The 27619-nt window shown below is 35.1% G+C and overlaps 2 protein-coding genes across 5 annotated transcripts in view; both read left to right on the top strand.

The window, feature by feature from the left end:
• The window catches only part of C5 (complement C5), a 30051-nt gene extending 16521 nt beyond the window's left edge, over positions 1–13530 (top strand). For all 4 annotated transcript variants that reach the window (XM_030000938.2, XM_030000939.2, XM_041119610.1 and 1 more), the window contains 21 exons: positions 184–405; positions 987–1047; positions 1647–1736; positions 1997–2209; positions 2359–2434; positions 3321–3480; positions 3957–4052; positions 4349–4520; positions 5396–5601; positions 6383–6535; positions 6902–6964; positions 7792–7873; positions 8520–8571; positions 9276–9378; positions 10112–10186; positions 10283–10388; positions 10589–10675; positions 11051–11140; positions 11686–11769; positions 12592–12730; positions 13012–13530. In XM_030000938.2, coding sequence (XP_029856798.1) covers positions 184–405; positions 987–1047; positions 1647–1736; positions 1997–2209; positions 2359–2434; positions 3321–3480; positions 3957–4052; positions 4349–4520; positions 5396–5601; positions 6383–6535; positions 6902–6964; positions 7792–7873; positions 8520–8571; positions 9276–9378; positions 10112–10186; positions 10283–10388; positions 10589–10675; positions 11051–11140; positions 11686–11769; positions 12592–12730; positions 13012–13141 — 2460 coding nt within the window. In that variant the 3' untranslated portion in view covers positions 13142–13530. The remainder of the gene's footprint in view (positions 1–183; positions 406–986; positions 1048–1646; positions 1737–1996; positions 2210–2358; positions 2435–3320; positions 3481–3956; positions 4053–4348; positions 4521–5395; positions 5602–6382; positions 6536–6901; positions 6965–7791; positions 7874–8519; positions 8572–9275; positions 9379–10111; positions 10187–10282; positions 10389–10588; positions 10676–11050; positions 11141–11685; positions 11770–12591; positions 12731–13011) is intronic.
• Positions 13531–13738: 208 nt separating this feature from the next.
• On the top strand, positions 13739–26466 carry LOC115335384. Its single transcript, XM_030000945.2, has 4 exons — positions 13739–17711; positions 18516–18591; positions 19185–19283; positions 25552–26466. Exons 1-4 carry the CDS (start codon positions 17554–17556, stop codon positions 25819–25821), a joined length of 603 nt encoding a protein of 200 aa, XP_029856805.1. The 5' UTR covers positions 13739–17553; the 3' UTR covers positions 25822–26466.
• Positions 26467–27619: the final 1153 nt, after the last annotated feature.

Raw genomic sequence — 27619 nt, 5'->3', positions numbered from 1 at the left:
ATGAACATTGTTAGTGTGTCTCTAGTGCAAGTAATAGTAATTTCAAACTTACTTGCTCATTGTAAACAGAAAAGTAGTATTACAGTAATAGAATGCTCATTATACTATTTCAGTGGCTTTAATATTTCTCTAGTGTTGTACCTGTCGTGGAGGTGAAACATTTAAAGTCTTTCAATGTTTCAGTTCTGTGTTAAAATAGCAGCTGGAAATGGAATCTGTTCTTTTGGAGATTCTGCAACTACTGGATCAAGGATACGCAATTGTAATTTTAAGAATCTAGATGGTGCTTCTTCGTCACTGGTTACATTCAGAATACTTCCTTTGGAATTAGGTCTTCACACTATCAACTTTACATTGCTGACAGCCAGGAACAGTGAAACTGTAATTAAAACTTTACGTGTAATGGTAAGAAAAAAAAGGAAAATGTAGTGGGTTTGAATTTCATATTGATTCCGTCGTAAGAAATAAAAATATATTAAATAAATATATAAATATTGATATATTTTAATATTATCATAATCCAAAATATCACGATATCATTGAATTCACTGAGGTGTATGCAGTGGAAAAATGCATGACTGAGTATTTGAGTATGCACATTTTTAAATCTTGATTATAAGAATTGTCAGAAAGATTACATATATAAACAGATTATAACTTAGTAAGCAAGGAGAATACTGTATTTGAAGTTATTTGGTTCGGATTTTCAACTGTTTAAGCATGCTTCACTGAAAGACACTTTTTTGTAATTTTATACTTTCCTAAGCTTTTATTTAAATCTTTTGTTAAATTTTCTCAAGAATTTTAGGAGATAGAACACTAGCTTAAATGTATGTAGAATAGATGTAGAACAGTTAAGTAAGCTCAACTACACAGAAGAATGTCGAAGGCAAAAATACTATGGTTTTAAACTGTTGTTTCAGCTAATACATTTGATTAAACAAAAGTGTTTTCATTTTCTACTTCTTTCCTCTTAATGATTTCAGCCAGAAGGCATTAAGAAAGAACTTCATGCAGGTTTCACTTTGGATCCACAGGGTGTTTATGGTAAGAGAATTGATCATACATGTTTTTACTTTGTTTATTTTTTCATATTCTTGATTCATAATTATCAAGTTCTCTGTAATGTGAAAAAATTGGCATTTCTCCTTCCTGAAATACTCTTCATATGTCCCTTCCAAGGATTTCCTGTCCTTTCATTGACTAACAAATCCATCTCAAAATAGCTAGTCTTTCAAAAAAAACCTTGGATTCATTTCTTAAAGGAACCTTTATATGTATCTTTTACTATGATACAATTCTAAGCTTTTCTCAGTGTGCTTGAAAACCAGTTGCTTTATCAGTGAAAATAGAATATGTTCTCATTTAACCAGAGATGACTCTGAAACCACAAAGTTTAGGTCCAGATCAGATTTTTTTCTTAACCAAAAAGGCAAAGAAAGATTGAAGTGTTTGCATCTGTTCTTTTTCAAAGGTTGATATTGTTTGCATGTGCATTAGGGCATATTTCTAGTTTTCAAGTTATCATTGATATTTTTGTTCCTGACTTCTCAGATAGCTGTAACCTTTAAATCTAGCTATTACATCTGAATCATCAATTGATTTAGATTGTGCCATATGATATATATGTACATTTTCAATTATAGGTTCACTCAAGAGACGACAAGAATTTCGATACAAAGTCCCACTAAATCTGGTCCCTAAAACAAAAATTGATAGAAGTGTCAGTGTAAAAGGTAAATTGAATTGAAACTTTGTCTACTGCATATGTACTTTCTGTACATATGTTCTTTTTCTCCTATTTTGCATTCCTTTGTTTAAATTTATCTGAATTTATTCCTAGGTTCTCCTTTTGATACAACATTTTGCAAAGCACCTTTTTGTGTAGAATTTTAAATACTTGATATAGAATGACATAAGTATCAGTCAGATTCTGCCCTTGGATTCACTTTCATGATCTCTTATTAAAATAAATTTTGGTTTTTATTTTCCACAGGGCATCTTATGGGTGAAGCGATTGCCACAATCCTCAGTCCTACTGGTCTTAGTATTCTTACTAATCTGCCAAAGGGCAGTGCAGAGGCAGAGTTTATGAGTATTGCCCCAGTATTTTATGTGTTTCACTACTTGGAAGAGTCAAATAACTGGCATTTACTGGGTCCTGAAACCTTAACTTCAAGAACTCAAATGAGGAGAAAGATGAAAGAAGGTAGAAAAATATAGCTGCTTCTCTTGCTTCAGAGTTGTAGAGGTGCATAAACTTTGCTGAATGAGAAAGATAATATATCTGAGTGAGCAAATACAATTTTAATATAAATCTCTTTTCATAACTTATTTTCTGCCTAATATATCCCATAGGAATTGTGAGCATCTTGTCATTCAGAAATTCTGACTTCTCATATAGCATGTGGAAGAATGGGCAAGCTAGCACATGGTGAGTTAAAAAGGTCTTTTGATCAAAATGGGTGGAAAAGGCTTATTTCACCCCTTTACTTTCATATTATAACTAATTTTTAAAGAGTCGTACTTTCTAGTAAGCATGAGAGGTGAGCTTGGTGGTCAATTTAAATGGGGCTTACAACTTTGAACAGTATCTGATTCCTTACTTTCACTTGCTAAATCTTTTGTTTATGTCCAATAGTTCACACCATTACAACCAAGTTGGGCCAATGGTTAGGAGCTGACATACCTGAGATAATTTGTAGGATTTTCACTCAGTTCTGAAACCTCTTCTTTGGGCTTGGGATTTTGCAGAAGAACTGTGTAGACCTTGGTTTCCTGCAGAAGTTATAAACTCAGGCAAAGTCTGCACCCCAAGTTTGAGGAAGGAAAGCTAAGTACAGGGACGTGAGCAAGGGCAAAATAGACATACCTCTTGTAAACACAAATATGATATTTAAGGGCTGTCAAACAGGAGAGGTAGTACTGTTCATGGAAAACAGAATCGGCCTTTGAAAATTAAGCAAAATACATAGTCACGGTCTTGCTTTTTGGAATGGCAAATGCAGCTGGCTTACAGAAGGAAGGAATAAGATGTTTCAAAGACATCTTCCTTAAGTTCTCTGCATATGAAAAAGTAATCTTTTAGGGATGTAATGAGTTCATATCCTTAAACATAAAAATTGATCCTAGTTCAAAATTATTTGAGTAATTATTGCCCAATTGTTAAGTTAAATTTAAAATTCATCTGCAATATTTCTTTGAACTGTGGGAGTGTGTAGTATACCTAAATCATAAATAGTGCAAATTCGTGTCTAACCTCTAGCAATGTGGTAGTAGCTCCTAATCAAAACAAATACAATGTTTGATTTCCTTGGCAGGTTGACAGCTTTTGCTTTAAGGATTTTTGGACAAGTTCATCAATATATAAATCTTGATCAAATTTCTGTTTGTAATTCACTTCTGTGGTTGATTGATAGCTGTCAAATGCCAGATGGATCATTCAGTGAATTTTCAAATTACCAACCAGTGAAACTACAGGTATGAAAACCAAACGTTTTCTGTGCATATACAGTAAAAGCTGAAGTCACCAGGAGGTAATGTGTTCTAGGAACGCAAGATATTTTAGGCTGCATTTCACCAGAATACCTATTCAGGAGAATTTTACTAGATTTGCCTTTTTCTACATTCATTTAAAGAAGGGCACGATCTTGCAAACCTTTCTGTTTTCCCACTAAAAGTAGCTGCTTGCCACTTCTTAATATTTAGAAAAAAATTATGTAGGTTGATTTTACAATATAATAGTCCTGGCTTGCAAATAACTTTACATATTTTGGTCTCTTTTTTACAAATAAGCTATTACCTTCAAAAGAGTCAACATATTTTTTCCAGTTAAACCAAATTGATATTTCTTACAGGAATTTCTATTTGTTCTCTCACCTAAACTGTAGAAAGTTCTATTTATTCAAATTAACTGTTGTTTCTATTTAATTATATTTACATATTTGATTTTGCAGGGTACATTACCTAGAGAAGGTAAAGAAAAATCTTTGTATCTCACAGCATTTTCTGTTATTGGAATTGAGAAGTCAATTAAAATATGTCCTACTCAGGTAAATAATATTTTTATTTCTGCCAGCGGTCATGTTCTAGGATTCTAATTTCTTCCATTTTCTTTAACATTTGTTCAAAGAAATCAAGAGGCTTTTTTCAATTTCAAAGATTAAGATTTATTTGCTTTGTTAGTCTTTGTTTTCAAAATCAGTAAAAGAACAATAATGAAATTCTAGATCACTTTATTGTAAGATATGTTGTAGAAGATATTATATATACCTATATTGTCTTGATAGATGTGTTTCTTTAAAAATAAGTCTAATAGATGTAAGCTGTAGCCTGTTCATCTTTTCAGAAAATCCATGATGCTAAAAATAAAGCAGGAGATTATTTGATGAAAAATGCGTTGTCTGCTCAGAGCCCCTTTACTATGGCAATAACTTCATATGCTTTAGCTCTTGTGGATTTGAACCATCAATCTGCACGATCAGCATTCTCTGCACTGAAGAAGGAAGCATCTGTCATAGGTATTGTTAAATTCTCTCAGAGTCTGTACTGTAGTTGGCTCTCAGGTAGGCTGTTCTTTTAGTATTTTTAAATTCTCTAATGTGATGACACTACTTGAAGAGTGAATTTCAGTGATGTTTGCTTTGGCGTAAGTGAATTTTTAGTCTTGTGTGGCCTAGTATTTCTGCTAGGATGAACCCTGCTTTCAGCTTTTCAACAGTGCAATTTCATTAGCAGTATGCAAGTCAGCTAGGCATCTGTCATTCCCCATTGTATCTGTTTGTTCTATCTATAGGCTTTCCTTTTATGCAAGTGTGCATAGTAGATTACTTTTGTCTGCCTTCTCATCCTTATGACATGTCCGCACTCTTCCTTGGCTCAAGAATGGAACTTTTCATAATATCTGCCACTGCCCTGACTTTTGTTGTGTTTGGTTTCCTTCTTAATTTCTCACTGGTTGATGAGGGACTTTGTAGTCTCTTGTGAATACTGTTCCTTTTTAGTCTATTTTGTCACAGGCAAGGGACTCAGTCCGTTCTCTGCTGAGTAGTGATTTCTGCTGGAATAGAAAAGCTTTGTCCTGCCTAGTGAAAGTGGCTTTAAAGCAAAATAAGTTTACAATCTGTATTTCACTTGTTTTGCCACTCTGTCACTGTTCAGGACCAGCAATATTTGGATATCTATCAGATGCTTTGGATCAGGTCTGTTTATCATCAGTTTCTAGTATAAATGTCAGTCTTACTAGTGTAAGAGAAGTGTATCTTCATCTCCTGTTAAATGCAGAGTAAGTTCCTCCTTTTCTTCTTGACCGGAGTAGGAAATACTTCACCTTGTGTAGTCTGGAGAGAGCTGTTGCTATGTTTCAGTCTGAAATCTTCCCTTTATACTTTTGTAGGTGACCCTCCTATTTATCGTTTTTGGAAAGATACTTTCAAAACACTAGACCAACACACTCCCAGCTCTGTTACTGCACAAATGGTTGAAACCACAGCATATGCCTTGCTTACTACTTTGCTAAGAGGGGAGAAAGACTATGCTAATCCAATCATGAAATGGTTGTCTGAAGAACAAAGATATGGTGGAGGATTTTATTCAACTCAAGTGAGCTTTTAAATGTTTTGTTCTCATTCCTCAAGTACCAAAATCTGAGATGTCTTAAGAGGGTAATATCATTAGATGACCACATTGACAACTTCAGTGTCCTATGTATGGGATTAGTATCAAATGACTCTTGTCATGATATTCTTTGTCTCTGGGAGATACTTCTTTTCATGAAGTTAATTATAAATAGAAATTTGCAAGCTGATTCCACTGACTTCAGATCTGCTGAAGGAAAAGAATCACAGGAGGAAAACTGTTTTCCCAAGTTTCTTATAAAACAGAATATTTCATTTCATGACATGATGTTTGTTCTTGTTTTCCACAAAAATGGAATACAGTGTAAGAAAGTATGCGTTTTTTTCATTGTAAAAACTGTGTTAGTGTGCATGAATAGACTAAAAGTCAAGTGAAAGTTGCTAGATTTCTAATACACTACAAATAGTCGTACATCTAGAATATTCCAATTCATGCAACCTCCCTTTTCTAAAATTATTAAAAAACTATGAAGAAGCTGATGTGTGCTGTGTTTGTTTATTGCTGTTTGCTTGCTTCTTTTTTAGAAATTGCATGCATTTCTTTAAAATGCACAAATACGTCTATAGTGTTAAATATGTTACCACCATGTTAAGTGTACTTGCTGAGACACTGCTAAGCTATTTAGCTAGTAATGGTTACCATTATTTGTAATTATGTTTAAGTGGCAGAAAATAAATTGTTTTGTAATACATTTTCACTTCTTTTTAATTTCTGGAATTAATTCTTTATAATTGATTTCTGGCAGGACACAATTAATGCCCTTGAGGCCTTGACTGAATATTCCCTTCTTGTCAGACGGCTTAATTTGGACATGAATGTTAAGGTAGCATACAAGAACTATGGAGACCTTCATGTATTTAAACTGACAGAAGATAATTTCGTGGGAAGAACTGTGACAGTGAGTGAATAGTATCACTTTTGAAAAGTGAAAGCAGTATTCTTAGCAACTTGTTAAATAATTATTTGAACTTTGAAATTGCTACTAAAGTAGCTTTTTCTCTTAATAAACTGGTAGTAATTTGGTATAGCAAATGTGTAAGGACTTTGCTTTATCTGCTAAATTTCATGCATTTGAATATTCATTTAAATTTAGTATCTCTGCTTGTTCCTTTGAAGGTTTTTTTTTTGTAGAATTTTGTAGCATCGGGCCTTAATACGTATTTAAAATGTAGAAAAGACAAGCAGGTTTTCTGACCTGAATTGTTGCTAATAGCGCTATCTTTATTATTAACTTATAAATTTTTGTTTGACATCAATCCTTTAGGTACCTTTGGATGATGACATATATGTAAGCACTGGAAGCAGCACTGGCATAGCTACAGTAAATGTAAGCCTGCAACCAATTTTTTAAAATGGAATCTCTGGTTTGTTAATATCAACATTGAAAAAGAAACTGAAATTTCTCATAAACTGTTCCATTTGTTGCTCTTACCTTTACACTGAAGTGATGGATGTCATTATGGCTATATTTTAGATGAAGTACGAGCCATTATATGACTCTATGGCTAATGAGAGAGAAGTTGTGAAGTTTCTTCCTTTTCATCAGAGGTTTTCTGTTCCATAAATCTAAATAAATGATCAACTTGGTTTTAATGCTCATCAATTGTTACTGTCTCTTTGGCTTAGACAGCCAAATGGGGAAGACCCAAATTAGTGATCAGTTTTGAGAAATTGCTCAATTCTCTGTTATTCTGGTGTTTACTCTTAGTTTGTTTAGCAATGTCATTGAAAAACTGTTTTCTTGCAATATTTAAAGGAATACATTTTGTGTGCCTAAACATTAAGCTATTGCCATGATATATTATCTTCTAATCTTTCGTAGCCTCTTCTAGCATCAAACTTAGTAACATCTGAAATGTACATATTCTTGTGTAGTAGTATTTATATTCATAAAATATCAGGAGTTGTTTGGATAATATTTTTAGTCTTGTAAATATAACCAGCAAGAGCGGTGTGGTATTGCTCAAGAATTCCCCATTTCTTTGTGCTGATCATTTATTTACTCTGCTTTGCATCCATCAAAACTAATCATGCTGTACAGAGTTGTTTTTACTGATAGTATGTTCTTCATATTATGAGTTTTCACAGTTTTATGCCAGTTGTGAGGATTGGTTACTGCTTCTGTTTTGTCTTAATTTATTTGTACGTGTGTAGGTGAGGACAGTATATAATGCAATCGGTACTTCTGAAGAGTCGTGTAACTTTGAATTGAAGATTGTTCCAAAGAGAGATGATGGTAAAGGGTTAATATGGTTTTAAATTTTACTACTTAGGTCAGTGCAAGGGAGGGAGGAAAAAAAAACTTAATTTGTTTAACGAAGTGTTTCTTATTAAGAAAGAAACTGTAATAAATTCTGCCACCTTCTAGATGCAAATCCGGAAAAGAAATTGCTAGGAGCCTTTTTAGCCCTTCTTGAAACTATCACCTTTTTGTGAATAGAATTAATTTTTAATATATTTGTTAGGTGCATTTTTACTCATTTATGGAAGAGGTTTTGCAGTTGGGGGAGTGAGGAACACAAACTTCCAGCAGAAGAAAGAAATATGATGGGGGATGAGGGGGTTTACAGTGAGTTCTACAAGGTACTGAGAGTTCTAGTCCAGTTACAACAGGGTTTATAACCACATTCTGAGCTGTTGTCATGAAGTAGCTTTAATTCGTAAGTACACTTAAATGTAATGACATTAAAGCTGTCATTTCACCTGAATTATAAAAGTATAATGCTACTTGTTTGTGGCTAGACAATGAGTTCCTATAAAAATAGCCACCAAAACAATTTAAAGAATTATCTTTCAATTATGAAAATGCTTTATGAGAATTTTGGATTGCTGCTTCTGAAGAGTTATAAAATGACTTATTTGACTCTACTTGATGTGAAAAGGTTACAGAAAAGAAGAGGGTGAGCCACTTGGGCGCTTAGAGGCATGTGCAAAGTAAGTACAGCTGATGGGGTTTTTGTTTGGTTAGTTGCTTTTTTTTCTTTCCCCAGTGATTGAGCCAGTGTTTTGCATTTAAAGGTTTCATTTAACTAAATGCTGGTTCTAAATGTCCTGGATTTCCTAACATTCAACACTCCTCCTTGCAAAGTGGAATCCCAGCTGATACATTGAGGAATTGGAGCAGTGCTAAGCAAATGCACTGTGGGTCTGCATATGCATTACAAAATTAATCTAAGAATGTTACAAAGGCTTTCTGGTCTTTTGGTTTTTTCTCAGTTTTTGTTTTAATATTACATTAACTGACATTTCTATTTATTTTCTTGTATTTTTTAAGAGATTAAAATGTTTTTGTTTGTTAATAATTGCATCTGGTCTTCTGATCTTCTTTTCTGCCTGTTTCTTCACTTTTATGTATGTGTATAAACAGAATTAGAGCCAAAGGTCATGATCTCTTTGGGAGGGAGTTTTTCTTTAGTTTATATATGGCTTCTCCTGGAACATAAGTATTAAGAAAAGCTTCTTTATGCATGAGATTGGCATAATTATGAAATTATTCATCTGCACTATTTTGCTTCATTATAGGTTTACTGTGGACTAAATGTTGATAGAATTTTCCTTAGGTTTTTCTGGGATCACATTGGATAATTTCTTTTTAATTTCAGTGGTGTTTAACTAATGTTATTTTTACTCTATTCTAGGTACAGGCCCGGCGTGAGAGAGCCACAGTCAGGATCTGCTCATGCTGTGATGGACATAGGTTTGGTTAGTGGATTGGAAGCGAATACGGAAGACTTATCTACTGTAAGTATTAGAGAATTTTTTTCTTTAACTGAAGTTTTTTTGACAGAACTATAATATTTACTGGTTTTCATCTTTTTCTGTTAGAGTAGTTGTGCAGATTTATATAATTATATCCTCATTACTTCTAAACACTTCTATTACTAATGAGAATAATCTGCTTAAGTCTATATTATGGATTTTTTGATAGGGTCAGAAGCTAGATGTCTAGTTAAAGTTTGACATCTAGGCTCCCTCTTGTTAGTGGAGAGACAAGATCAGATAGAGAGTGGTCGTCATCTGTGTTAGGGTAGTGTGGATCAACCTCTGGAGATGCTGTATGTGCTAACTGTAAAGGGAACACTGTTAGTATGCACACCTAACTATAAGTTGGCTAAGTTTGTGAACTGAATCTTAGCTGTAGTGCTTGTGTTCAGCTCTTATTGACAAGCATACCAGTTTTAGTTAAAGGCAATTAGAGTTACACTTACAGGATACTCTACATGGACTCGAGTATTCTTTTAATTATAATTAGCTCTTTAATTCTTTATTATCTTCATATGATGAGTAAAAGGATAAATTCCTTAAAAGAAAACAAAAAAACCAAGTAAAGGTATGAGCATTTTAAAGAAGCCCTAAAATAAGGGGGTTTTTACATCTCAGAATTATGTTAAAGCTACTGATTACAAAACCTTCAAGATCACCCAAAAATGTTTAATTTGTATAGAAGATTTTTCTCTGTTTTTCTCCCCTACAGCTTGCAAGTGGAGTTGATCAGCTGGTAGCAGATTATGAGATAAAAGATGGGCATGTTATTCTGCAAATAGACTCTGTATGTTACCCTTTTCATAACTGTAAGCACTACTTTAACTCTTTGGAATAATCTTGTTTCCTTTAGAGCTCCTTAATTCATACGTCTTTCAAATAGGTGCCAGCTAATAATTTTCTCTGTGTTGAGTTCCGAATAAGTGAGCTTTTCCGGGTTGGAATGCTAAATCCTGCCACATTCACTGTATATGAATATCATGCACCAGGTATGTGTTCCATGTCTTCAAATTCATGGTTGTCTCTTAACTCTTTATTCCTCCTTAAAGACTACACTTTTTCTTCTTCGACAGCTTTTTAATCCTTGTTATTTTAAGCTCAGGTAACTTTTGTCTCACAAAGTTTCAGTGCTGACTTCTTGGACTTTGATTTTCTATATGTATTTATTATTTCTTTTTGGATCTTCTAGATAAAAGGTGCACTATATTTTATAACCCCTACGGAAATGAAAAACTTGTGAGATTGTGTGAAGGAGACGAATGCAAATGCATGGAAGGTAAACTTTTTTTAAGATGTTTTCCCATTTCACTTGGTGGGAAAATGCAGTGTAGTGCTTTGGACAAACCCTCACTAAACACAAGGGAAAAAATCCTCATAAGAACACAGCTGTTGTCCTCTCCAAATTTATATTAAAAAAAAAAAATTAAAAAAATGTGTGCAGTATGATCATGGATGTCTGACTGGATTAAGTTCAGGTGATTGAGGGTGTTATTTTGTATTTTAAATATTCATTGTTCCAGCATGCAATCCCATAATTACAGTGTTTCTCAGTTACAGTAGATTATCCCAAACAGGTAGAGGTTCGTGATGTTTTATTTGAGGACACGTGATGACATTGTCTTAACACTGGCATTTTTCTTTCTCAATGTAGCTGAGTGTAGTAAAGTACAGGAGAGGCTAGATTGGTCAATAACTGCCGACACCAGGAGAGAAGCTGCATGCCAGAATGATATTGCATATGGTAATATTTGAATTGTCATTACCTATTTCACATGCTCTGACTGAAACGTTTACTTGTTTACTACTGCTACAAAACATTTTGTTCCAATTAGATCTTTAGTGATTAAATTCGGTAGGCTTGACAGTGGCATACAGTATATGAAGGTGACATATTGGAGCAGAGAAGACTAGCTGCTGCCCATACCCTCTGCTGGAATAAAAGTCACATAACCAGAGTTAGTGCACCAGTAAGCCTGATCTGATGAGTTCTGCTAATAAGCACGGTGTTTCTCTTGCTTGGTACTGATCTAACATGATCATGTGACTTTGGGGTCAGAGGAAGTTGTGGGGCATCAGATGAGAGCATGGGTAGAGCTTTCATCAGGTTAGAGCATGGGTAGAATTTTTTAATGTTTCTTAGCCCTACAGTGTATAGCTATAGCCATCATTTACCCAGAAATTAGTATTGTGAAGGGACATTATATTCTTCATATGAGCATCTGTAAGACATTTAGTATGTATTGCAGGAACAAAGAATAACAAAGTTTGGTTTGTGTTGTTCTGCAGTTTATAAAGTGAACATTTTATCTCGCAGTGAAGAAGGTTATTTTGTAAAGTATTCTGCAACTCTTCTGGACCTCTATAAAAGAGGTGAGTGTCCTGTTCTTAATCCATTTAGTGATTTATTTAGAGTAAAAGCTGTCTGGTTGAGACCACTGAAGCAGCTGGCAAAAATTAGCAGTCAAACCTACTCATTTCATGAGAGTAGAAAACCATAGTCTCAAATACAGCCTTTGAGAATGCTTTTGTGCCCCGAGAAGGGCAGTCTTTGTTTGATGTTTTTAAACAGCTTTTCTGTATTATAGCTGTTGTTAACAAACCTAAACTGGAATCAGTTGAATGTCTTTTATGTGACAAAACAAGGTGAACATATTCCATAATCAATTAATAGAGTTGTGAGCTGTTGTTTAAATGTCTCATTCATTCCACAGAATGCCCTCCCTTACTGTATATACAATGATTGAAGTGGGGTAGTATGCAAGGATAGGCTATGCCTTAACTTTTCTCAGATTCTGCAGGTTGGGCATGTTTCCACTTGTGGGAGAAAGGACTTTACAATGTTCATGGACACTCACTGTCTTACCTTTGGGAGAGGCAGCTGCTCATAGGTCCTGCAAAACTGAAGCTGATAATCACTAATTTTTCCTGAGTTTAAGCACCCAGTATGCCCTTATAATTATTATAATAGAAAATTATTTAATGTCCACGAGGCTTATTTACCATTCAGATTTAATTTAAAAAATCTTTTACAAGAAATATGTTTTATATCATCAAATTTTCCTGTTGTAACTAGTGGCAAATAGATCCCTTGGCTCTGTTGTTCTGTAGAACATTTTGGTATTTTCTGTCTAATATATGAATTACTGGAAATTCTCTTTGTGAAATTTTCCAATTCTTGACATTCTACTTCAGGGCAGGCTTTTGCTCAAAAAAATAATGAAATAACCTTTGTTAAAAAGAAGACCTGTACAGATGTTGAACTGAGCCCAGGAGAGCAGTATTTGATCATGGGAAAAGAAGCCTTAAAGATAAACATTGGTTACAATTTCAAGTAAGTAATTTACCATCAGAATATGCAGAGATTTCATCTTAAAGTGTGCTGTGAAGTGGCAAGTGTTTGTATGTAATAATTCTTACGTAATACATAATTGACTTAATTTTTTAAGTATTAGTTCGACCAATAGTTACACAACGTGTTTTCAGATACGTACATTTAAAACAGGATTATGAACACAAAGCAAGCAATTTCATACGGTAATTTTTTTTTTTTCTGTTTGACATTTTCCTCCCCAGATCTTAGCAGCAAATGATCATTTTCTGTTGTCTTCTTAGATTCCAGTACCCTTTGGACTCCAGCACTTGGATTGAGTGGTGGCCTTCAAATGCAGCATGTACATTTTGTCAGGAGTTTTTAAATATAATGGAAGACTTTGCTGAAGATCTCATCATCAGTGGCTGTTGATTTACTTGGAGAATTTTTAAATTAAAAATATAGATCAAATCTCATATATAAAAAAAAAAAATCCTCACCTGTTTAGTAATTCTTTCCTGAACTTAACATTCATTAATAGTTCATCTTGAAAAATGGTGTTTGCTTGTATGTTATAGCCACGTTCTTATAACACAGTCATGTTGAAAACATGATTTTTAAGTTTGGAGGGGACAATAACGCAGAATACTGCAAAGACGTTTGAAGTCAGATGAAGTGGATCAACTGTAAAAACAAACATGGAAAGTACTGTCTTGTGCCAGAATAACACTTAGAAGCATTAAAATCTGATGTCTTATTAAAATATAACCCTTCCTTCATTAAAAAAAAAAAAAGGAAAAATAAAATTGTTTATCAAATAATTTTGTTACAACTTTAATTTCCAAGCAAAATAAAAAAAATAAATAAAAATCTATCTAACCTAGCACAATAGCATCCAAGTATTTAGGACAAAAACCTTACTGCAGTCCCAGTTCCTTTATAGTGACTATTTTAAATGTTCAGTTTCCAACTTCATTAAAGTACTGTAGTGGAAGAATGATGGAAGACAACTCCTAAAGTTATTTTAGATTATGTCAAGAGCCATACTGAAGCCAGATACTCCTGACCCTATTGTGCTTCTTTAGTTCCCTTAGACTTGCAGATGACGAAATCTTGCGCTTTTTACCCAAGCTAGTATCCAGGCATTTATTTTAACATGTTGAGTGGAATTTTTCATTCAATATGTGGTTGGAGTAATAGATTTTTAAATTAAACAGTCCTGAAGATTTACTAAGTTTTAATAAATTAGTTTCTACCAGTCCCTGTCTGAAATGCAAAAATTTACTTTAACAGTGTACTGAAACACTGCAATGTGTCTCAAACAAACAACACCCAGCCTCTGCAATGGAAATGAAACATACTGGAAACTTCCAGTTCATATTCTATAAGTTGAAACTGTTACAGGCAACTTAAGTCTTTAGTTTTTATAAATAAATAAACTGAATTTATGATGTTAAAAAACAGTCAGGAAGACCGTAACTGTACCTGGTGACATTTCAGTTACGAAGTGATGCTTATATGTGTTGAAGATACTCTCATTTGCAAAGCATTTTGGCATGGAAAGTTCTCCAGCTAAATAAAACATTCAATAAGAAGCTTTTAAAAATCTTATTTGTGTATGAAAGAGAGAATTTTCATTACAAGTTTGTTGAATCTGCACAGGCAGTTATTATTTGTGAAGTGGCAGTAGTATATTCAGAAGATTAATAGTGTTTTCTAAGGATTTTTTTTTTTATAAGAGCCAACAGAATGATTTGAACATGCCATGACAGTTTGATGAGACAAAAAGCATTTTTCTGAAGTGCTGCATAGGTATGCTCCAAAAGCAAAGCTATTTGTCATAAAAACCTTGCTATTTTACAAATAATGAAGTCACACAATAACTTTCCACTCATCTCAAACTTGGGAAGATCTTAAGGGGTGTGTTAGTTTACTTAAGAATTTTTTTGCAAAGTCTGTTATGTATGTTAAAACAAGTTGGGCAGTCTGCTACCTTGTCTTCCTGCTTATGTTAGATAAAAGAGTGCTAATTGTTTTGCTTATATGTCATCTTCAAATCAGGCCTGTTATGATGAAAAAATTAATGTGCTCCTGCTTTATAAGAGGTATTTTTTAATTAATACTAATATTCAGAATATAATACTTATTTTGTAATTTGCATGTTCACAAAGGTGGAACTGCCTGTGATGTATTTCTCTGCAAAACCATTATCAAGAAAATTTCATCTTTTCTTGATTTTTAGATTTCAACAGTAGGAATTATACCCTCTTGCAGCTGATTCAGTCTCTTAATAATATGAGAAAAATCCCCTTACACTAATGTAAATGTTGTTAGTCTAAGGTTAAAAGAAGGCACTGTTAAACCAAGTATTAAAAAGAAAATAGTCATGCTACTACAATGAAAAAACAAGCATGTGATACAGGGGAATCCCACTGTGAGAGAGATTAAACCTAGTGTTTCCCCTTGCTGATGATGTGCTAAGAATTTCAATCGTTAACCAGTTTGGTAAGTCCTCTTTCCAGACATTGTTAATTATTATTTGTTATATGAGATATTTCAGCCAATTTTAAATACTTCTGATGTTCTTGCATTTGGTGTTTCTTCTGATAGATAGTGTTGGTATGTCATCCATCCATGTAGAGAAAATAGACTGTTTTAAAACTAGTAGTATGTTTCTCACTGCTTGTATTTTAGAAAGACCATGGTTTGGATATTAACCCTGCAGTCTTGGTAAAAAATGTTTGAACAATTGTGATAGTAAATAACAATAGCATAACTTAAATTATAATAATATTCAGAACTCACGTGGAATTGTATTTTGTTAGTGTTCTTAATGGGACAGACTTTATTGTTAAAGAAAGCCTAGGTATGCCCATGGCATTGTATCATGCATAAAAGCTTGCTTTCCAGATAGATAATGCTTTTTACCCTTAATTTTTACAATGTGCTGCTTTATTTTTGAAAATTCTTTTGTCAGGAGAAATTACTCCCCTTTTTATTTAGGCATGAGTATTTATTACTGTATATGAAGGACTATACACAGCTCTTGAAACACTCCCAGTTTTCCATTGTGACAGAAACAGCAGAGGGAGCTCAAGAATGTCATTTTCATATAGGTCCTATAAATATTAGTACTTTACTCCCCTCCCTGTCCCCCAAAAAAACACAACCTTTTAAAAAACGTTCTTCAAAAGTTCAGCTACTGAAAATGCTGCACTAATTTCCCAGTGGATGGGAAAAATAAGTATTTTCATGTGTAGTGCCATAATACTAGTTTCATGTCTGCTGGCAAAATTTTCTTCATAACCCAAATTATTTGTCAGAGAAATTCCCCTGCAAGGCAGTAACCACTCCACAATCTCTGAGATTCTTGGACAAATTTTAGATTTACCAGATATGGTATCATAGTTAGGTCTGTGTGATAAAAGTATGGGCAGAGGATGCAAAGTCTTTTCTGATCAGTGTAGAGTTCTGAGCATGAGAGAGGCTGCAAGCAGTGATACAACCAATAGGTCAGGGTGCAGTACTCATTTTAAGAAATCACATAATTACCCCATTTCTGCCCATGGAGAAATGTGATATTTGAGAACTCAGAATGGAAAATGTACTTAAGTGCTGCTTCCTGGTTTTTAAAGAGATAATGTAGTTTAAATGCAACTTAAAACCACAGAAATAAGGGAATTCAGCCTAATAAAGCCCTCCTTTTCTTGAATTAACCCAGGCATTTTCTGGCAAGTGCATCATGTACCTGGTAGTGTGTAGTGAGTGACACTTAAGCTACAAGTTAAAATATGCTATATGAAACAGAAGACATTTTCATTTTAGAATTTCCTGGAGTTTTTGATTTTAGTATAGGCACTTGATGATATTTCAGCAGACTAGGTTACTTGGTTTAATTTTATACAGTCAGCTCACTTCAAAAGCTTCTTACCAATGTGTACATTGTGCTGACAATGACATTGTGAGTTTCTCAAAATTCTTAGTCTTGCAGTAAAAGACATTGATCTAGAAGCACAAGTAGGGATGCTTAATGTAATTCCTTGGCGTGAAGAAATCTTGCAATGCTAAAAAGTATTGGTAGCAAAATATGTGCAGTAGCAGCCCAGAGAAACAACACGTAAAGTAATAAAACCTGTATGAAATAGATGTGAGGCACAGAAATTAGGGAAATGAAAAACAAGAAAACAAAATCTAGAACCACAGAAGGGCAACCTGTTTCTAAATTCATGAGAGTTAACCATAGTAGTCTTTGGTTTGCAATGCTGCCTTTTCACTCTTAAACTCTTTCAGCCTGTCTCTTCTGTCTTGAAATCTCTACTCGTGTCAATCTGTAGCACTGGAGGAGGATTTACTGAAACGTGATTTCTGATGCAGCTTCCCCTGAGGCTCTATTTTTAGGGCAATGTATAGAATGATGCCTATTAGAGAATACCAGTTATTGCTTTTTTTCTCTTTCCTCTTAATTTGGTTCATGTCTTCACAATTCAAATTTATATGGTTTGGGAATGAACCAGTTGTTATTTTTCCAGCCTTCTCATTGGTTTGGTTAGGTAAATTCTTACTGCAGTCCTTAAATTTTTGATCTGCATTTAAGTATGCTATTAGTGCATGTTGATTAACTGGCAGTTTATTTTAGTGTATGCCCAGTGCTAAATCTTTTTCTTCTTCTTCTCCCCACCCCACCCCCACCCCGGATTATCTTAACATCTACAGTTTAACTACACGTATAACAGCAGAAAACAGTGATGGCTTTAGACTAAGGTTTTCAGCTTCTCTTCATAAGAGAATATACTACAGCACCTAGGTGTTTGGAAGATCTGGTGTTAAGCATCAGTGCATAAGCCATGAATAGTTCACGTGCTTCTCAAGAACCTATGGAAAAGTACACAAGTAATGCTTCCTCCATATATGTTTGTCCTCTGTGCAAAATGTTTCTGCAGAATCCAGCACAGATACCATGTGGGCACACTTACTGTATGTCCTGCGTCATCTGGTTATTAAGGTAATTCTATTGTATCATACAAAACAATGATACTAAATATTCTCAGTATTCATCAGTCACTGCAAATAAAACTGTACTGTGCCTAGATGGGATGTTTATGCAATATTTGTAAAACTCACATTGTTGAAGGGGCTCTAACCTTATGGCTAGTGGCTATTCCGCACTGCGGTGGCCACCTTATGTTCAGTCCTGGTGGAGGAGCTGGAGGTTAAACAGGTGTGAAGAGAGTCTTGCTCTTCTGCTAGTATGGATAATCTTTGCCTGCTGGTATAAAATTATGTTTGTACAGTTTTGTAAATATATGCAGCCACTTCATATGCTCTCTGTGAAAGAAACTATTTTATTCCCTAGGTTTTCCTTTTGTACTCTTTGTTTGAATTCCTCCATTTCCATTCCTGACTAACCGATGCTATTTTCATGCTCTGCTTTCTTGTTAAATTAAAAAAAAAAAAAAAAAAAAAAAAGTAGTTCCTAAATACTATGCATGCCGTTCATTACTTATATTTTAAGACATGGTAGACTGAATCAATGTCTGCTGTAACTTAGGTAGATTTACAACAAATGTTACTTTGGCATTTGCTGACTGAAATTGACAATTAAAAAGTTTGCGTTTCCTCCAGGAAAGTGCCAGTTGAAGGGCCACATTTCCTTCTCACAGCTCCTGGCACAGATCAGCTTGGTTCCCAGTAAAACTGGAAGAGTTTGATACAAAGTACAATTGCACACATTTTTATTTTCATTGAATAATTGCCCAAAAGCAGCACATCCAAGAACTTTAAAATTACTGTTTTCCTTCTCTCTTAGGAATATCCTTGATCCAGAGTGTTTAATATGTGGAAAGAAGATAGTCACAGATGATGCAATTTTTCATTTTGGCTCTGTGAGTGTTTTGTTTTTGTTTTTTTTTTTTAATCCTCCGCACTTTTCTAAGAAGCATAAGAAGATAACACTGTATCCTATAATAACGGGATATAAACTCAAATTGCAGAGAGAAGTACACTTAAATGCTTAGTGAGGTTGTCTAGGCAGTCCACTTGTAAACATTTCTGCTTCTGAACTGTACAATATTGTTGTGAGGGTAACTGTGTATTATGAAACATAAGCATCTCTCAGGAGTGATACATCTTCTCATAAACTCCTGTTTCTTGCATCCGATTATAAACACAGAGATATTGACTCAGCTACCCCAGCTAAGGTGGAACCTGAAGATTTCTTTAAAGCACAATGATATCATTGTATGAAAAAGATCAAATTCTATTCAGATGTCATAGCCATGGGTCACACTACTAATACATCAGTTAGTTAAAAAAAATTCTCATTCTTATTGCATGGAGTAGCTAAGATGGCCTTTAAGAGCTTTAATTTAAACTCTGTCTATATCATTAATACACCTTTGCTCTGGCTTGTGGTTACTAGTGTTTATGAGATTTGTATCAGTCTGTTTACCAATTTTGTATTCACACTGTGTGCTAGATAAAACCAGATGAAACCAAGAGCAAGGAGACTGAAAGAATTATAGCCAAGGGTATGAACAAGAATTTTCTTCATTCGGGTCAATTAGATTCATATAAGGTAAGTCACAGTTAACATTTAGAAGGACAATGTAAGAAATAAAATTTAATATGTATGGGTTATAAGTAATTAATTTCCAGGGAAATAAGTCTGTTATAGCCATATCCCTTAACTTTAATCAATGTATGTATAGCAGGGCCAATTCTTGCATGGAGGAATTTCCTAAGACCGGTGGGACTAAATCATCCCACAAGGCTGTTGATGGTTTCTGTTGCAATTTTAAGGATTCAAGGATTTTCTTTGCCTTCTCCAGCTGATACTCTAGAGTACCCTGAATATCATATATGCTGAATATCAAACTGGTACACAGTAGAACACTGCATAAAAGGAGAGTGTTTTACCTCTCTGTCTTCTATACAGAAGAGTTGTTGCTTATGCAATGAAAAAAAAATCATTTGACCTGAAAAAAAACTTAAAATATTCCAGTGCTGGAATGTCTGGTTTTGTCAACATCTGTAAATCTTAAAGGGCTTTACAAACACTAGAAAAGAATTGTCAGTACTGTGATGCATATAATACTTAGAAACACAAAACTAGAACCAAAAAAATACTAAAAAGAACTTGCAGTGGATTCATTTTATGGACTCAAAGCAGTGAATTATAGATGAAGAAACCGTATTACCAAGAGCAGTCAAATGACTTTCTCAAGGCTACAGGCGAGGCCAGCTGCAGAACTGGAACATTGACTGAAGTATATTCAATGTGAGTTTATCAGACCACAGTGACTCCAGAGAGAAAAGAAAGAGAATACAACAAAGGACATGGCTGCATAAGCAAAACAAACACGTTCCGCTGTTTCCTCTCTGTGTCAAAGAGGCTCAAATGAGTGTCGAGTAATATTGTAAGATCAGGCACCAAAATACATTTTCCTACTAACTGCTAATGGCAAAACAGACATCTGAAAGAACGGTGACTTTATCAAGCAGTCTTAAAATAGATGAAATCACAAAGACAGGTATGGTCTTCACAGGTTGTGTAAAACGGGTCCTGTTAGCTTATTCAGAAGTGTAATTTTTGAAATTTAAATTACACTTTAAAAACTTTAAATGAGAAAGAGCATGTCTTATTTTCACAGGTGACTTGTAAAATTTAAGTTCTATTGATTTTTAGTGAGACAGACTACAAAAAGGCAGTATTGCTCTTGAAGACCTAGGAACCTAATTTAAAAATTATGTATGAAAATGCTGCACTTAAGTATCAAATTGGCAGTCATTGGTTTAAACAATGTCTTTAATCTTATTTGTTGTGTCTCTGCTTCCATCCAGAAATATCTATCCAATATATCACTGAGATCATTAAAATATTTTCAATATATGTATTTTATATGTGTATATTTTTATAGATATTTAGCCATGTGTGGTATGGAGGTGTGTATATATACCAGTGCAGGAAGATTTACCTTCCTCATGTGGCATGGCATGACTTTCATAGGAAAACCACATGGGGGAAAGGTATATCTATGTCTTCATCTGTTTCACACATGCAAATTATGTTGGCAGATTTCCATTGGATCTAGTTAGTAAGACAAGAGAGGATAGAAATCACATGGGATTGATTTTAGAATCTACTGCCATGTTAACCTTAGTGACTTGTAGTCAGAGTTCGGAGGTACTATGCAATTGACAGGATTAATCCCATCAGAAATGGAAATTCTTGGAATAATCACTGTTTAGATGACTCATCTGTATTATGAAATAGAAATTATTTCAAAACACATTCTGTACTTCCATGCTTACTGGGGATTCTGGACATCAGAAAGGTCCTTTCATATCTGAATTGTACACTGTGTTTTTCTGTTCCTTGTTGTTTATATACATGGTGTGCAAGTCTCCAAATGTTCCAGGCTTTGAATCACCAGCTAATAGCTTCAGTGGTTCTGGAAAAACATGCATTTGACTGGTACACTTTTGTAGTCTACCCAAAGGCCAGCCAGCTTCTGTATGTGGGATTACTGGTCTGCCTACATATTAATGCACTTGCTCAGAAAGCTGTGTACTTCAGTCCAAATTTATTCTCACATCTCCTACAATAGAGATGACTGGCCTTGTCTGTCAATTCTGGCAAGATGCCAAAGGCCATGTATAAACGGGATTTTTATTGTGATTTATTGACATACTAGCACATCATAGTTAACCTAGCCTCTGAAGTGAACTTCAGAGTTGCTCCTAGTGATACGCACAGATAATCTCTGAAAGCAGGGCCCACTACAGTCAATTAAATGTGTTTGGTCATTATGCTTTTATTCCTTTTTAATATATTTCCCAGATCAGCCTTTGAATAAGAAAATTCACCAGATGCCATTCTAATGTGATTCTCCCTGAATACGCTTGGCAGATATGTAAGACCTGAATTGATTGAATTCCTGAGGAATTCTAAGGGTTAATACTATGTAAGCCTTTTAGTTCTTTTAAAAAATACATATTTCTGTAAGTTTCCATTTGTATTTTACTAATTTTTAGATAGCTAAATGTCACAAAATGAACGGATTTCTCTCTTTGCTTCATTGCAACCAGAAATTAATCTAATTGATCCAAGCTAGTAAGTGACTTGAATAGACCAAATTCCACCCTATTATGCATAGTGACACGTGAAACTTGCACTCTTTTGGTCTGGTCATGAAAGCTGCTGTGCTGCATCTAACTACTGTGACTAATTTAGGAAGAGAGCCAAATGGTGCCATTCTCTGGCCATTGTTTTACTAGCAGTGCAGAAATGATTTTGTGTATATAATCTTTCAGGATTTGCCACAAGATCTAAGTAGCCTTAGCCAGACAAGTGCTCTGTCAAAAATGTTTTTTAATTAGGAATACCCTACGATTTTAGAAGAGCAATGCTAAATCCCTGTAGCAGGTTAATATTCTTGCTTTTTAATACCTCAATACTTTTAAGTGGCTGTCATAATTCTTTCTTGGCTGACCTGAAAACATATCATATTAAATACTAGATGAAATAGAAAATCGCTTACATGAGCTAGTAGGATGCAAGTTCAAGTTACCCCATAATTTTTATTTTGTTATGATGGTACACTCAGAATCTGAAATCATCTGGAAGAGGAGAAATATTCACTTCTTCACACTGTGTTGTTTGTTCAGTGTATTTGGGCAATGTAAAGCCGGAATATCACACTGAAATTATTTTCTATCTTTGTATACCAATGAAAACGTTCAATATAGGCACAGCCTCTCTTCTGAGTCAGCAGGTGGGATCCTGCATTGGGTAGAGCAATACAAAGTCCTAGAATTGAATCCGTAGTAAGATTTCTTTCAAGTTCAAAAATCTTTTTTCATAAATAATTCATAAATAATCTCAAACTCCCATTTCCACAAACAGAGAGTTGTGGAATCTACCAACAGGGGTCATTTATAGTAGAGGTGGGGAAGAGATGAGTGAAAACATACTAAGGAAATCCATTTTTTCTTTTGAGTGAATATTATTTTGTAACTTAAAAAAATCACTCTGTCTCTGAGAGCTGCCAATTTGGTGTTCATCCATCATGAGTTGTCTCACTTGACCCTACCTACAGAGGCTTATTTTCAGTCTATGTAAATGTTAATGTTTATGCATGTCTCCTAGCAAAATGTGTTCTTAATCTCCTGCTGAATTCTTGCATCAGAACACACTGAAATTTGGCATGGCCATCAGATATTTTCCAGTAAAAAACCACCTTATAGGAGTTACATATGCTTTCAATTTTTTAAAATATTTAATAATGTTTTCACCTCTAATTAGGAGAAATATCTGGGTTTGGCTCTTTCATTCTCCTGGGAACTAAGAGTTTGGTTTTGCCAATTGCTGGGTCATTACAAAATTCCATTCTTTGTGTTAAATTTTGCTTTTCAAGTTCTGAATGAACTTGGAATTTGGATACATGTTTAAGCAGCAACTGATTTCCTGGAAAATACTAAACTGCATTAAATGCCACAACTGTCATAAAAAGAACATTCAAGTTTAGAAAACAATAGCAGAGAAATCTTGAGTGAAGATTGCTGTCTTCAACCCTTTCTTTTCTATCCCAGGAAATATTTGTTACACGCAGGTGGTTATTTATAAAATAGTTATATTTACCCATATTCATAGCTAGAAGTCACAAAATGCAGATTATTCCTAGGGTGCCGTGGTTCAGACTGTATTTCCTTTATTTATTTGCTACTCGACGACTAAAATGGCAATTTCTCTCGCAAGTAAAGTAAACAAAAAGTTATATTTTATGTACTTTGAATCAGCTGAGATATTAAACCACAAAAATTGGGGCTTACAATGGAAAATAAATTTTCTCTTAATGACAGCAGCCCACTGGTGCTGGTTAAAAGTACTCCAAAAGAAACAGAGAGAAGTTCAGAGTCTGGGTTTAGTACGCTGCAAGCTGGTTTCAAGGAGCCCTGTCATGGACTTGCATTGTCTAATTTGGCTTTACAAGAGTAACCTCAACAGTGCATTCTTTCCACTGGCTATTATATGTTCTCTGCAGTTTGTATTGTGAGGCCATGGAGCACATCCTCAGCTAATGCAAATCACTGTTGTTGCAATTATTTTGGAGGAGCTATACTTTTTATACTTGATATCTAGATCTATAGATACAGTATTTCTTTAACTGAATCACAAAAAGTAAATCTGAAAATTTCTTTCAAAAAAAAAATTTTATACACATCTTGCACATCCACATGCAAGGAGATTCACATTTCACTATGCCAGTTTATACCTGCTGAAATGTGATTTACAATATATAGACATAAATGTTAGTGTTGGTGACAGGTTGGGCATAAACTGCAGCTGTAACTGAAGACTCACACTCACTACGTGGCTGCATTGTCTGTCTCTGCCAGAGTCTGATTAGCCAGTTTTCCTTCATTATTTATAAAAAGCAATATGCCATAAAAACATCATTTTAACTGCCCAAATAATAAAATTTTCCATAAAAGCCTACTGCTGTAAGGTCCTAGAGAATATTCATCCCCAGGCTCTGACAGCTAGGTAGAAATAGGTGTTAATTTCCACCACTAGTGTAATTCCAAAGGTTTGGAGTCACCAGTCTATGCAATATTAAAAGGTGTTTTGTTTCTAGCCCCAGTTAGTTGGGATATGTTAGAATAGTATGTATTGAATAATTGTTTTAAGTAATGCTTGTAGTTGCTTTTGGTGCAAGTGGAGGTGATCCAGAGATACAGTTATAAAACGGAACTGGAAGTCAGGAGGTCTGTTCTGATCCCAATTTTCACTAAACTTTCACCACACATCCTTCATGCCATGTTCAGCAAAGGTTTTGGGAGAGCCATCTTGGGCAATAATCACAGCATTAATCCCCAGAGTTCAATGTTTGCTGTCAGGTAAGAGCTTTCAAAGCAGCCAATAAAAAGCATTAGCTTGGTGAAATTTAGAACAGGGTACAAGGACTCTTGTAAAGGCCTGTACTCCCATTGACAAGAGAAGTCTGGAGCTGTGCTTGTGGCAGAGATTTCAATTCCTGGGATGAATCTCTTTGTACATAGTGAATGAAAACGCAGCACATGGCGGTTTTTTCTGCACCCAAGTACCTACACATAGTCAGAGATGTATTTGCATGCTAAAACTTCAAACTCCATGAAACTTGCCCAGCTTGTGGTTATGCACAATTATTCAACCCAGGCTGATGGGGGAATCTTCTTCATGTCCCTGGTGTCATTTGTGGCTTCCTATCAAAGCTAAATAACTTCACCATTTCACAGTTTCCATATGACACTGAAGAAACCTGGCGGGATCAGCTAAGCTTCTGTTTTGGTCAGGCATCTCAAAAACAAGCTAGGATCAAAAACTTCCCATGGAAACATGAGTGGACAAACTGGACAAATCAATCTGTGACATAATTTAACAGGATTCCATGGATTTTTACCAGAAACTGGGGCAATGTATCTAAACCCACATGACAAAGCAAATTCTTAGAAAGCCATGCTCCTGTCCATCCCCTGTCTGTGTCCACTGGCCCCATGTCCACGGTGGTCCTGCTGATGTCCATGCCCAGTTCTGAACAGCTCCAGGGCAAGTCCCAGCAGAGGGCAGCCCAGCTCAGGCCAGAAACGCTTCCCGGGGCCCTGCCTGCCAGTCCCTGGGCTTTGAAGCAAAATATTCACACTAAGAAGACGCGTTAGATACGATTTTAGATAACCAGATTAAAAAATGCTGAATTTCCTTCCTGTGCATATCTTGCCACAAAGAAAATGCAACCTTAGCTTGTGAAAACTTGCCACAATTCTGAACTATTGCTGAAGCCAATCTGTTTTTTGATTTCTTCCAGGATGACCCATTGTTACTGAACCGGAACAGATGGGAGCATTCATTTCCTAAGGACTTTGTGCCCCATTCACTTGCTTTGGGGTTTCGACATCCAATTTGTGATGCAGATGTTCGACACGGAGCTACAAGGTTTGTTTTCTTGGCTGAATTCCAAGGACGCTGCTGGGAACTTGTATGTGATGATGTGCTTTTGGAGTCCCATCACTGGCAAAGCTGCCAAGATACTTGGCGTCATGAGAGGACTCTTTCTATTCAGGAATTTAAACACTAAGTCTGCTTGCTGCTGTTCAGAATATAGACCTGTCTTTCTCTATGCCTGCTTTCTCCCACTTCCAACTTTAATTTTTCATTCAGGCTTCTCCTATGTTTAAAATATATTTTCCTTTCTTCTTCAGATTCCTTCTTAAAAGCATCTTGGTTTGTGAACACTCAGGAGTTTTCTTTCTGTAGCAATGTTTTGATGGGGGCTTGGTTTTCTTTACCATTTTCCTCCTGTAAAACGTTGGATGATGCTTGGAACTTCTGTGTTCCCTGGGTTTGTTGCCCGTAAAATACAGGTACAAATAGACATTGTCAGTGGTATTGTGGAAATTATTCAGGTTTATGAACCATGCTGAAAAATACTATTGGAAAGATAAGCCAATGCTATTAGTCACTCTACAATAGCAAAGTGAATTATGGTCTCAGTGGAAGAGAGATGCCGGTTAGCAAGTTAGTGCATAGTCAGTCTCTTTCTGCTTCTATCACGTGTAAAAGAACATTTTCTAAACATCCTTTTTTTTTTCCCTCTTATTAGCAAAATGAGTAACTTCTGAAAGGGTTAGTGGAGATTTACCATAGTCTTCACTCTCCCCTCAATTCTTGTCATTAATGAGAATTAATGAAGACATTATTAAAGAAACCTGTTGTTTCCTTTTTCTGTTTCCACTAATTAGTTCTACTCAAATATACTGAATTTTCTGATAATTGTACAGTGTGCTATAGAAACCTATAAAAGTGACCTGAGCTATCGATAGAATATTCATATTTTGCCAGCTGTTTTATAGTCAAAAGATGTTGAATCTGAACTTGTTTTTTCATGTTACATCCAGAGCTTTGGAAGAGTGTTTTGGCAAGCTTCCCAATGGGCACAGCTCCTATTCCCAGAGTTCTCTCCAAAGCATTAAGAATGGAAATAAGCAGCTAAGAATTTTCCAGTTTAGATCAGGCTCTGTGTATGTTAAGGGAAACAGAAGCATAACCGCAAGTACCAGCAAAAACCCTTCATGTAGACAGGCTGCAACAGAAAGCAGAGCTTAATCTGGTGAAACTATCATAAACTGGTCCATGTCGGCTTCACATGTCTGTACATTGTGTTTGTCCTGATAGGGAGACACAGTGACCGAGACAGGTATACCACCAAGAAGTTTCTTAATGCAAAGAAGGTCTGCCTAGTTAGGTTGCCTAAAATCAGAGGCAGGCTCAGTAATCTCTTGACGATGTTTTACTCTGAAGTAGTATTGCTTATAGGAAACTATCAAGGCCACTATGACAAACACTTCAGTTTTCTCTAGCCTCTTCTCTTCAGGGTGATTCCTTGGCTTGTATTGTGGAAACTGCTCTAGTGAGTGACTGAAATAAGATAAATGGTATATAGTGTCCATTTTACGGGTGCTTTTTTCCTGACAAATGCTGAAGAGGTGCTGCAGAACATCTATTATTTGGAGGAAAAAAAATTAGTGGGAAGCTGAGGATAATACTATGTTACAGAGAATGTGATCTGGAAAAAATCTTGAGGCAGAGCAAGGATGAAGAAAAAAAAATTGATTCCTGATGTCTCTTTGAGGATTACAGTCCAACTCTTATGGAAGTTAGTGGGAAACTTTCCATCTCCTGTAATATGAGTTAGGCTGGGTCCTCAGGATATCACCATAACAAAGCAGAGCTACAACTGGTAGTAGGCACAGGCAGATATAACAAAAACGTTTTAAAAGATTTTATTGTAGACGAGATTGAATTGTGGCAAAGCTGTCAAGTTTGCTGAGGATAACAATTTATCAAATTTCATGATTCTTCATGTTGGGGTTTTT

This window comes from Aquila chrysaetos, chromosome 24 (genome assembly GCF_900496995.4).
Source record: "Aquila chrysaetos chrysaetos chromosome 24, bAquChr1.4, whole genome shotgun sequence".
In the NCBI taxonomy this organism is placed as follows: Eukaryota; Metazoa; Chordata; class Aves; order Accipitriformes; family Accipitridae; genus Aquila; species Aquila chrysaetos.
Note: the sequence above shows the minus strand (reverse complement) of the source record. Positions and strands in the feature narration are given on the sequence as shown.

Excerpts from the sequence above, each read along its gene's own strand:
- LOC115335384 (XM_030000945.2), top strand. The coding sequence starts at position 17,554 with ATGAATAGTTCACGTGCTTCTCAAGAACCTATGGAAAAGTACACAAGT. Across the intron at positions 18,592-19,184 it reads CAATTTTTCATTTTGGCTCT|ATAAAACCAGATGAAACCAA; the intron begins GTGAGTGTTTTG and ends ACTGTGTGCTAG. Across the intron at positions 19,284-25,551 it reads GTCAATTAGATTCATATAAG|GATGACCCATTGTTACTGAA; the intron begins GTAAGTCACAGT and ends GATTTCTTCCAG.